The following is a 12,885-nucleotide window of genomic DNA, read 5'->3' as shown; positions in this document are numbered from 1 at the left end:
GGCAAGGTGTCTGACATGTGCATGATGCTGCTTCCAAGTGCTGCACATGAAAGTATTAATGGAATGCCCTCTCCGAAGAGGTTTCCTGGCTTGGCTTACTTGGATGTTTGTTTTGGCTGTAACAATGAAATGTTGCTGTGACTGCTAAAATAAATAGGAAATGGAAGGCAAAGTACTCTGTGTTCAGTTTGAGTCTACATTTTAACCATTACAGGTTGAAGAGGTCCTAAGAAGTGCAAATGTAAACTCAATAGTAACAGTAGTTACTGCACTTAGATTACATTATTCAAAAATTAATTTCTTAATATCCTATTAATCATAATCTGTTTCATATCACATTTTAATGCTGGAATGACATGGGAAATTTATAAAAAAGAGAGACTTTCTGCGCTACTTTTTCACTTCTAATGCATTGCAACATTATGACAACATTAAAAAAAAAAAACAACTTGTCTCCTCCCTTTCTTAATTGACGAAAGTTGACGATACTTTATAACTCTACCACCATCCCTCCTTGTCTTACCCATTTTGAAAAACTTTTAGACCCCCTAAAGACAGCAGTATTAAGTTATTTCCTCCCCTTTGGTACCACATAGGGTGTAGTATAGTAATATTGTATTATTATTTTATGCTGTAAAACATTTTCAAATTTTGCGAAGGCTGCTTTCTTTCGGCGACAAAACCGCATCCTTTGCATAAGTTTTTGACATGCGGCCTGTCCGGTTTTTGACGCTTGCCAAAAACCAGACAGGCCGCATGTCAAAAACTTATGCAAAGGATGCGGTTTTGTCGCCGAAAGAAAGCAGCCTTCGCAAAATTTGAAAATGTTTTACAGCATAAAATAATAACGCTACTGAGCATGCGCAGTGGAAAAAAACGCATGCGGCGCGATTTGCAATGCATGCCTCTGGACGCCGCATCGGCCGGATGCGGCGCGATGCGGTTTTTTTGCCGGACAAAAAAACGTGCCAGGCAGCGTTCCATCCGGCCGCCGCATCAGCTAAATCTGCCGCATGTGGCAAATACCGGACCGAACGCAAGCCCATGCGGCACTAATGAAAGTCTATGCAAAAAAAAACGCCACCCGCGGCAAAAAAAAAACGGTTGCGGTTTTTCTGCAAAGCGCCAGATTGTGCCGCACAAGAAAAAACGGATGTGTGAAAGCAGCCTAATACATTTTTCAATTTGCCTACAAACCAAAACTGTTCTAAATGTCCTTTTACTAAAGTGTGTGTAAATAGATGTGTGTGTTAAGAATAAATGAGTGCACCTTTACTTGAAAAAGAAGATTTTAACTCCCCGACTTGAAGAACAATTTCCAAAAATGATTGTGTTTAAGACGTGTTTTGTTTTGTTTTTTTTTGTTTTTTTTTTTAAACCCATAACATTAAAGTAAAATTATTATAACTTTTACAAAATACTCAGTTTTACAGAAATTATTCGTGGCAGAAATAAATACACCACACATCAAAAACTACTACACTTAGTATTTTCTATGACAGCCTATGATTTTTAAGGACAACGAGTCTTCTAGGCATGAAATGAACAAGTTGGTAACAAATTGCAACATCTATCTTTTTCCATTCTTCAAAAACAATCTCTTGTAGAGTCTGGATGCTGGATAGAGATTAATGCGCAACTTGTCTCACCAGAATTCCCCATAGGTGTTTTGATTAGGTTACTGATTAGGTTGATAAGGATACTGCCACCACTGTAGGCACCATGTATTTCGAAAAAAAATTAATTTAGAAAAGTGCATGGTGCCTCTTGTGAAGTATGATGATGGCTGCAGCACGGTGGCTCAGTGGTTAGCACTGCAGTCTTGCAGCGCTGGGGTCCTGGGTTCGAATCCCACCAAGGACAACATCTGCAAGGAGTTTGTATGTTCTCCCAGTGTTTGTGTGGGATCCCTCCGGGTACTCCGGTTTCCTCCCACACTCCAAAGACATACAGATAGGGAATTTAGATTGTGAGCCCCAATGGGGACAGCGTTCCTGATGTATGTGAAGCGCTGCGGAATATGTTAGCGCTATATAAAAATAAAGATTTATTATTTATTTATTATGGCTGTGTCCTTTGATGTGGCTGTATGAGTGCTGCTGGTGTCCAGGAGCTACATTTCTTTGATGGTATTATGAATTCATAGATGTACTGCTCTGTATTAAAAGCAGAGATGCTACCATCACACCGTGAGTTTTGTAGACATGCATTTTTTCTAAATGCATGGTGCTTACAGTGAAACATGGTGGTAGGGACCTTATGTAGGACTTCATGAGTGCTGCTGCTTTCAGGGACATACATTTCATTGACAGTATCATGGATTTACACATGAGCTGCTCTATATTGAAATAGATGCTATTCTCTGAAAATGCTAAACTGTGCTTTTTGGTAGACGTCCACTTTTCAAATGTCACATTGATTCAAAACGTACACCTGTTGTATTTCTGGAAAAGGGTGAAAGTCAACAGGGTGAAAGTGATTCAGTGGCCAAGTATGTCTCCTGATCTGCACCCAATCGAACAAATATATGGCCAGTACTGAAGAGACCAGATCAATATCACTCTCCATTCCGCATCCAGGCTCTAAAATAGTCCGTTCTTGATGAATGGAAAAAAATAGATGCCGCAAATTGTCACCAACTTGTTCACTCCATGTCTTGAAGACTTGCTACTGTCGTTGGAGGTCATACAACATATTAGATGTAGTAGTTCTTGGATGTTTGGTGTATTCATTTTTGCATAATCTGAGTAAAACTGAAGATTTTGTAATTAATGCTATATTATTCTTTCTTTTTTATGGGTTTAAAAAAAAAAAAAGTTCCATGAAAGTCAGGCTAGTCAAAAGTTTGGTAATTGTTGTTGTAGACCTTGAGTTGCAATCTTACTTTTCAAAGGGGGCGTACTCCTTTATGTTTAGCACTGTGTATTTGTGTGTTAGTAATCTGTCTCTGTCTATCTAAAATATGAATATTTGAGTGCTGCTTTTTATGCAGTGAGAGCAGATAGTGTGTGAAGATCTTTCAAGTTTCATCCAAACACAATACTTTTTATTGATCTGGAGTGGCTGAAATAACACAGGACATCTTTAATTAGTGTTTGTCCTGACAGCAGTTGATAGATGGTTTAGAAGTAGTTTGTGAAATATAGTTACAAGGACATCAATTTAGAAATATTTGTCCTTTAATCTGCTATGCTATCATGCCCCATATAAAAGGATTCTTAGATATATAATCTTGGACTCAAAGGGGTAAGATAAGTTAATTAGTAAAATTATTTAAATTAAAAACAAAAAATAAAACCCTTTTATTTGATGTAACCAGAAGCCGGCCTAAGGACATGCATGACTTTCAGATCTGCTGCTTGCTTTTTTATGGAATGTGATACTTCCTATATCAGCCTTGCTAAAAAAATATAATATTTCAAGCCACTAAACACATGCAGTGGTTTAGGAATAAGTTGAAGAGCCCTTATCTAATGTTCCTATTGCTTCACTTATACCCTACTTCAGACATGGTGGAGGGACTGTGGCTGTAGTCTTCAGATTTTTCACATTCTTCTGTAGTGACAAATACATTCCAGACTCTCCCAAATTGACATCAGTCGTGCTACCCACTAATTCTAGGTGTGTATGAAACTGTGTGTTCTGTAATCTACTGAGCAATCCTGAACTTCTGTAAGGTTTGTTGAGATCAAGACAAGTTAACAATTTGATATATCCTTTCTTTGGGATGCTTTTATACCATTCTGACCGGTAAATGCCAATATATCTACCATATTTTTTGTACTACCGTATAAGATGCACCTGACCACAAGATGTACCTAGGTTTTAAATGAGGAAAATGTAAGAATAATTTTTGAAGCAAAGAATGTGGTCATGATGCACTGTTATGGGGGGGGGGGAGAGATCTGCTGCTAACACTGTTATTGGGGTAATATACTCCAATTCTGCACTAATGTCCTCCATCGTGGGCCCCATCCTGGTACATATGTCCTTCATCTTGGAACATATGTGGCCTATCCTGGTATTTATGATCCCTATCCTGGGCTCATCTTGGTATATGTCCCCCTTGCTGGCAAATAGAATCCCCATCCCAGTATACATGTCCCCCATCTTGGTATATATGTTACTCATACTGGTATGTATGTTACTCATCATGGTATACTGTATATGCCTCCCATTATGCCACACGCATAAAAAAAACCCCAAAACATTTCTACTCATTTTCCTTCGACTCCCCTGATGCACAGCGTGCTCTTTTAATGCCAGCAACTGACTTTGACGTGCAAGCGACAGGCAGAACATGACGTTACTGCCATGTGCCCCCAGTCACACACAGGCTGCTGCCGGCTAATCCAAAATGAATAGTCATCAGTGAATATTCGTTTCCTTTTAATAGTGGACACACGTGATCACCCAAGCCACTGCAGGAAGCAGGCGTCTATGGCATCCATGTGTGTCCGCTATGAAAATTAATATTCACTGCTCCCTATACCCTTAATCCCACCCCATCTCTTGGCATCGGCTTCAGTGGGAAGAGGTGGGCAGGATTATGACCATCAGGAGTAGTGAACATTATTTTTTTTAATTTGTGGACACACATCTTTGCCCCAGCTGCCGGCTTTCTGCAGCTGCGAACCTGCTTTTGCCTTCTGTAACCCACTCCACCTCAGCGAGCCAGGTACATCTGCACTATAAGACGCACCCCCACTTTCCTCCCAAACTTTGAGGAAAAAAGTGCATCTTATAGTCTGAAAAATACATTAATCTGTTTATTAAAGAGGTAACAAGGTTCATTGTATTAATGAGGGTGTTGAGCGTGAGTAGGATCAGTTCGTATTTGATATATTCTCAATATATCTATATTCCCAAACTAGTGTTTAGCATCACTTTGACAGTATAATTCTGCATGTGTTCTACTCTACCAGTTAGAAGATTGACTGCCATGTCACTTATCGTATGGTCTTTCTAGTTCATCTTGATATTTAGTTGTTGTGAAAAAAGCTGTCATAGTGTATCAGAACCAGAGATTTTGTGATGTTTTTACATTTAAATTACTAAACAACGCTGCTTGCTTTTATTAGTTTCTTTAAGAAACTGCTTATGATAGCTAACTTTCTTTTACGTTGCATGTATTAATGCGGTTTGTAATATGTTGTATTTGCATATGTTTTACGGATCACTTTTACAGAAATAATTTGTGAGGTCTGTAACAAGTCGGGTAAACTCTTGTCTTTTCCCATAGTTGGCATAATCTCGGTCAGCTAAATCGTTTTAAAACCGTAACAAACTGATAACAAGGAAATGGATGATTTCTTTGCTCATGATTTTGTTTTTATTAATGGGAAAGTTCAGCCCAAAAATGGCCTTTTCTAATATTAAAATACTGATGTAAACATTTTTGGAAATATGACTAATATGTTTGTGAATGTATCCATATAGCTATTTTTATACTTTTCAAAGCGGATTTAATTTTGGTACGCATTTCTTCTGTTTTGGCAGTATGTAAGTGTATTTTTATTTTATTTCTACAGAAGTAAATCACTGGAAAATTGCAACGCAGAGGAACTTCAAAATATTCGACAAGTTCGTCTGGAAGAATTGCAGAAAGTCAAAAGCGAGTTGCAGGAACAAGATCAGAAGTGGCAAGATGTATGTGTAGCGATTTCTATTGGTTAATAATTATGCTAAAATTTAATGCACTTTTCCAGGACTTTAATATTTACCAATTCATTAACTGTACTTTCAAGTAGCTTTCAAAAAGCTGTAATGTGTGTACTTGAGGAATAAGATCATATCGTATTTGGCCATTGTATTACGTATTCTGCATTTTCATCGGGTTTGCTCACATTCACGTTCTCTATTTTAATCTTCAATAACTCTGAGCTTCTTAAAGGTGACTATTTGCTATGATCGTTCCCCTACTCAGAACAAAGTGAGGGATTCCCATTTTTCATTCCTTGTTAGCATACAGATTGAAGCAGCAATATGAAGGAAATAACGTACTAGTACTGAGCAGTGTTGGTGTGAATTGGGCACTGTTTTGAGGTAAAAGACTTGTTAGAAAGCTCATCACCATTGTTCTGTGTTTTCTTATGCCCATTTCCTCACTTTGCTCCTCCTGGCTCATCCTCTCTCCGTAGCCCATAATAGGAGGTGTAACCTGACTCCTAAAAAGTGAAATACCAGTTTCCGCAGAAATAAGTTAAAACATTTTGTTTATTGATCCATAGAAAAATTAAAATCCATACACAGGCCAATCTACTAGTTTCAAGCGTATAACAACTCTTAATCATGATTTTGTCATGATTGAGTGTTATGCGCTTGAAACGCGTAGACCAGCCTGCGTCTATGGATTTTAAAGCTAAATACACACTGAGCGTTCTTCGCAGAGTTTTTGCGTGTTTTTCGGCGGCGTTTTTGTGCGTTTTGGGGCTCAAAACTGCATAACTTTACTTCCCCAGCAAAGTCGATGACTTTTCATTTTTGCTGTCCGCACGCAGCTTTTTTTTTTTAAGCTGTGTTTTTGAGCTAAAAAAAATGGACATGTGAATTCTTTCCTGCATTTTACTGCGTTTTTCACACATGCAATGCATTGGAAAAATGCAGCAAAACGCAGTGATGCAAAACGCAGCCAAAAATTCACCAAAACGCGGTAAAAACGCATGCCTTTTTTTACCAGTGCCATGTATAGGGATTTTTTGTGTTTTTTGCGGCCAAAAACGCAGCGTAAAAAAAAACGCTGTGTGCGCGCACAGCCTAATTTTTCTATGGATCAATAAAGAGATGTTTTAACTCATATCTGCCGATGTTCGTATTTCACTATTTTGGTTTACATTTGTTCATTAACTGGCCTGCTGTCCCATGCTCCGCACTTTAACTAGGCATCCATCTACATTCCTTGAGATTGGTGGGGCTGATGCTATTTTTTTTTGCTTGTATTTGTAACCTGACCCCTCACTGTGCTGTCAGTCCAGCTTGTCTTGAGCAATATGTGGATGGTAAGTTTAGGATGTTTTGTCTGTACTATTTCTGAAAAGTTTATTGAAAGTACAGTTCCCATTTTAGATGGGTCAAAAATGTAAGATTTATGGAGGATTAACACCTGGCATCCCCACTGAGCACCTGATGAATGCCAGAAGGGGATCATATCTGTACATTGTGTTCTAGCTATGAATAGTATTCCAAGGCTTCTTCTGTACAATTTAAGATTCTCTCTGGAAGGAGAGTAATTTTCTCATATGCGTGGATATTTGTGCCTTTCTAGTAATATTTTGTAAAGCCATCTATGGCAAATGCCATTTTTTAAAAATAAAAGTTGTCTTTCCCACATAACTCCCATTAACCATTCCTTTACTTACACTACTCATTTCGCGATGTTTTACTGTAGATTAGAGTATATATTGAAAACTGAGAATATTTTATCAAATTCTGTTACATTGGTTTTTAAGTATGCTAAAACTGCAGCTGTTTACAATTTTTATTATTTTTTTTTTTTTTTTTTTTTTTAAATAAGGATTTGGCAAAATGGAAAAATCGCAGGAAAAGCTACACATCTGATCTACAAAAGAAAAAGGATGAACGGGAAGAACTTGAAAAGACTGCAAATGAAGGTCCTGATAGGACATATAAGACATACAGAGAGATGCAACAGGAAAGGTGGGACCATTACAGCATTTTCTTCTCCAGTATAGAAACGTGGAGATGTCTTTTCATGTCATATTTAATGCTGATTTAAAGGGATTATCTCTCCATATTGAATTGGTAAAATTGAAAAGTACTTTTAAAAACAAACAACTTTAAAATTTACCTTTTTATTAAAAATGTTTTTTATTCTTAAGAAAAGCGTGATTTTTAATTCTATAGTTTACTGACCATTGCAAGTGTTCCAGTACTCTGAAGCTGGCTGGATCTGACCGTCTTCAGTGTTCCTGAGCTGCTCCGATGTAGCAGAACCAAAGCTACATCTACTTCCAGCATTGGCCTAGCCGTGCTGCCAGCCTGAATTTTTCAATCTTAAGGAGCACACAATCTCCCCAGGGAAGTGTGCTATGGAAAATAGGAACTTCAGATAGTCCCTTCTTAGATATAACTTAACTATAACTATATAAGACTTGATGACTAAATATTTTTGCTCACTTAAATCATCGCTATTTATAATAATGTACCCGGACAGTGTACATGCCCCAAACAGATAATCATCTTTCAGTTCATTATGTTCAAGGCAGCACTACACAAAGTGTGGCCAAGGTTGCAAGCATTCTGGCATAGTGTCAGCTATATTTTCTAACTGGCAAAATGAAAAGTGTGGAGTCTGCTAAGATTTAGAGGGTGATTAAAAGGTCACGTCTTTCATTCCCAAGGCGGAGGAACACAATGCATGTTTTAAGAAAAATGTATTTGGCTCCGGAAATGCTCTCAAAATGTGAAATTTCGTTTCCTCTAATTTCACTTTCACAATTCAAGGACTAAGGAAATTTATTTGCGTAGTAAATTTTTATCAACTGTGAATCGTTCATTCGTTGACATTAACAAGAAATTGTATTTTTTCTTTTAAGGGAGGATAGAGAAATTGAGGACCACAACAATGGATATCAAAGGTCAGAACGTCCTTGGAGGTATTCATCAACTGATGATGTCTTTGGGGAGTCTGGTATCCCATCCAAGCCAGTTTTAGAAAAGAGTTACACGGTGGATATCCCGTATTCAAGAACATCAGAAGAAAAGAGTTACACGGTGGATAGCCCGTACACAAGAACAACAGAAGAAAAGAGTTACACGGTGGATATCCCGTATTCAAGAACAACAATAGAAAAGAGTTACACGGTGGATAGCCCGCACAAAAGGACAACAGAAGAAAAGAGTTACATGGTGGATAACCCATATACAAAAACAGAGGTTTCTGTATATGCTACCCAAAAATATTCATCACCCAAGAACGAAAATGATGGCAATTTAATAACTTTTGAAGATGATGAATCAGTTCCTAGTGGTCAGATGGAATCGGAACCCCAGACAAAGATTCACAGTGATAACACTTATACAATGCAACAGTCTCAAAAGGTTGAAATCCCTGAGATTAGACCAGTAACTAAGACTCTGTATGGAAAGGAAACGACTGTTGATTTAGATAAACCCTATACAAGTAAAAGCACGACTAGCTATTCAGTAAAGAGTTATGCAGTGCAAGGGATATCATCACCCTCTGACTTTGGCAGCATGACACATTCATCCAGTTCCCTGAACACAGAAAGCAAGCCTGGTCGGATTTCATCTTCACTACCAAGAGGATACCAAAAAACAGATACTTCTCGATTGTCATCAGTGGTTACTCCGAGACCTTTTGGTTCCCAGACAAAGGGAATCTCGTCATTCACCAAATCTTACACAGTAATTATTATTATTATTATTATTATTATTATTATTATTATTATTATTATTATTATTATTATTATTATTTATAGAGCACCATTAATACCATGGTGCTTTACATGAGAAGGTGTTACATACAGAATACATATCCAAGTTACAATAGACAGACTGGTACAGGGGGAAGGGGATCCTGCCCTTGTGTACTTACATTCTATAGGATTTTGGGGGAGGAGGCAATAGGTGGGGGTGTTGGTTGGGCGGCGGCGGCTCTGCACGGTGGTGAGGCGGCGGCTCTGAGCGGTGGTGAGGCGGCGGCAGCTCCGCACGGCAGTGAGGTGGCGGCGGCTCCACACTTTGGTGAGGCAGTAGCTGTGCTGATGGTGAAGCAGTGGGGTCATTGAAGATTATAGGCATTCCTGAACAAATGAGTTTTCAAGTTCCGTTTGAAGCTTGCAAGTGTAGCAGATAATCTGACATGGTGAGGCAGCGAATTCCAGAAGACGGGCTGCTCGGGGGAAGTCTTGGAGGCGGTTGCAAGAGGAGAGAATGAGAGGAGAGAAGGAGATCTTGGGAGGACCAGAGATTACGTTTTGGAGTGTTGCGGGAGATTAGTTCAGAGATATATGGAGGAGACAGATTATGGATCGCTTTGTAGGTCAGTGTTAGTAGTTTGAATTTGATACAGTGGAAGATTGGGAGCCAATGGAGGGATTTGCAGAGGGGAGAAGTGGGGTGGTATTGAGGACAGAGGGGGATCAGTCGGGCAGCAGAATAAAGGATGGACTGGAGAAGGGCAAGATGGTTAGCAGGGAGCTAACAGGAGGATGTTGCAGTAATCCAGGCAGGAGATTGAGGGCATTCACTAGCATTTTTGTAGATTGCGAATTGAGGAAGGGACGGATTCTTGAAATATATTTTTGAGTTGAAGACGCCAGGAGGTGCTGGGGAGGGATTGGATGTGTGGTGTGGAGGACAAGGCAGAGTTGAGGGTCACTCCAAGGCACCGAACTTTGGATACTGAGGAGAGCATGATGATATTTATTGTAATAGATAGATCAGGTAGAGAGTGTAGGTGAGATTAGTTCAGTTTTGGCCACATTGAGCTTTAGGAAGCAAGCGGAGTAAAGGAGGAGGATATAGCCGATAGACACTATAGGATTCTGGTCAGCAGAGATGTGAAATCTGGACCAGAGAGGGTAGATCTGAGTGTCATTGGCATATAGGTGGTACTGGAAGCCATGGGACTTTAAATTGTCCTAGGCCAAATGTATATATGGGAAAAAAATAAGGGTTCCAGCACTGAGCCTTGAGGGACGCAAACAGAGAGCGGGCGGGATGAAGAGGTTGTGTGGGAGTGGGAGACACTAAAAGTGCGATTTGGAAAGGTATGAAGAGATCCAAGAGAGGGCAAGATCTCTGACACCAAGAGAAGAGAGGATCTGTAATAGAAGGGAGTGGTCGACAGTGTCAAAGGCTGAGGACAGGTCTAGAAGTAGGAGTATAGAGAAGTGATTGTTAGCTTTGGCAGTAAGTCGTTTGTGATTTTAGTCAGGGCAGATTCAGTAGGATATCATTACATTTATGCTTTGCTTTTATTATTGATCAATTAGCATTTTTTACAGATTGCAAATATACACCATTTTTTTGTTATCAAGTAATTGTTTTATTAAGGATTTAAAATAAAATAAACACAGACAAAAATATATCTCGCCATATATTGAGTTGTTACCGATCGTGCTCCCTAAAACACTGGAGCTGCCGGCAGTTCACAAGTCACCGGAGACCGTCAGGAGCTTAGATTTATAGCACCACTCCAGTGGTGCAATTAAAAAAAAAAAAAAATGGAGTGTTTCTTTAAGACCATGTTCACACAATTTGGAATGGATTTAGCACTGGTTTATGTGAAGTCTAACTACAGTCCACATCCCACACATCCCGGTTTCCACAACCCCACTGACATGCAGTGTGAATTTTCTGAGCTGACTTTTGAAATGGCAGAAAAACAAATCTACTTAACAAATAAGTAGCATGTTTCATATTTTGGCACACACAAGGAAAAGTCTAGGATTAGCCCCGTTTAAAGCTGGCCATACACATTAGATGGCTGTCAGCCAACTCTCCCATACACAGGAGCGCTTGTTCAGAAGAGTGCTCCTGTTTCCTCTGAGAAAGCTGACTGCTGAAATTCGGGAGGACCATTTGATTGGCAGTCTGATATTGAACCACAGTTAATCAGCTGTCAGTTATCTGTCCAAGCTTCCCCATACAGATAAATACTCGTCTGTGCGGATCATTCATGTCTCTTTATGGAGAGAGTGGAGTAAGTTGCTGCCAGACATGTTTTTTTTAATGTGGCATATCCATGTGTGTTATGTTTTTGCAGGTGTGTTTTAAAGAAATTGTTGACTAAAAAATGGTGTTTTCTAGGTGGATGATACACGAAAATACAATGGTTCAGCATTTGAGTTCCCTTACAAGTCAGAGAAACCAAGCAGTGCGTTTCATAGTGAGGATGAGGCTGATACTATACAAAATGAGAAGAAAAACGCCGAGAGCTCCCTGGTAATGTGCCCGTGAAGCTTCACCTGTGTATTGTAATTTCAGCAATGATATCTGCACCTCTAATGTGGAGTGTGGTAGAAATGGACAGAAAAATGGAAATGATTGGGGTTTGAAAAAAATTCACATTTAAATTTTGTTGAAGAATTCAGCAGTATACATTTTTAAAATCTGTATTTCATATAGAAATTCATGTCTGAAATTTTAAAGGGAACCTGTCACCTAATTAATTCATGCTGCCCAAACCACAAGCGACATTAATCAGATCATGCCTGAAAAATATGCCTGGCTGTAATTGTGCAGGATCTGATTCATGCTGTGCGCTATGCGTGGAGCATGAAATTCCATTTAACAAATACTCAAAGGATACATGTGTTTGGTTAGCTTCCATATATCTGCCTTAACCGCTTCCTGACTGTTGACATGCATGCATGTATGCATGTCATGAATGAGAAGCTGTTCTTCTAACATGGTACAGGTATACCATGGTGATCATGCAGGCAGAGGAGCAGCGCCAACATTATCCAGTCCGGGAGCTCTGCTTAACTGAAAGCTGAAGTCTTGTAGCAATAGCCAGCTTTCTTTTTCGCTCCTAATTGGGAGACCCAGACAGTGGGTGTATAGCTACTGCCCTCTGGAGGCCGCACAAAGAACTACACTTAAAAGTGTAAGGCCCCTCCCCTTCTGGCTATACACCCTCCCGTAGGAGTACAGATTCCTCAGTTTTAGCTTTGTGCGCAAGGAGGTCAGACACGCACGCATAGCTCCATTGTTTTTAGTCAGCAGCAGCTGCTGACTATATCGGATGGAAGAAAAGAGGACACATATAGTGTCCCCAGCATGCTCCCTTCTCACCCCACTGTATGTCGGAGGTGTTTGTAAGGTTGAGGTACCCATTGCGGGTACGGCGGCAGGAGCCCACATGCTGATTCCTTCCCCATCCCTTTTTACAGGGCT

The 12,885-nt window shown here is 39.5% G+C and overlaps 1 protein-coding gene across 14 annotated transcripts in view; it reads left to right on the top strand.

Moving 5' to 3' along the window:
* The window catches only part of LMO7 (LIM domain 7), a 208,813-nt gene that overhangs the window by 153,975 nt on the left and 41,953 nt on the right, over positions 1 to 12,885 (top strand). For all 14 annotated transcript variants that reach the window (XM_075336806.1, XM_075336796.1, XM_075336798.1 and 11 more), the window contains 4 exons: positions 5,532 to 5,649; positions 7,514 to 7,656; positions 8,556 to 9,387; positions 11,797 to 11,931. In XM_075336806.1, coding sequence (XP_075192921.1) covers positions 5,532 to 5,649; positions 7,514 to 7,656; positions 8,556 to 9,387; positions 11,797 to 11,931 — 1,228 coding nt within the window. The remainder of the gene's footprint in view (positions 1 to 5,531; positions 5,650 to 7,513; positions 7,657 to 8,555; positions 9,388 to 11,796; positions 11,932 to 12,885) is intronic.

This window comes from Anomaloglossus baeobatrachus, chromosome 2 (assembly GCF_048569485.1).
Source record: "Anomaloglossus baeobatrachus isolate aAnoBae1 chromosome 2, aAnoBae1.hap1, whole genome shotgun sequence".
Lineage (NCBI taxonomy): Eukaryota > Metazoa > Chordata > Amphibia > Anura > Aromobatidae > Anomaloglossus > Anomaloglossus baeobatrachus.
Note: the sequence above shows the minus strand (reverse complement) of the source record. Positions and strands in the feature narration are given on the sequence as shown.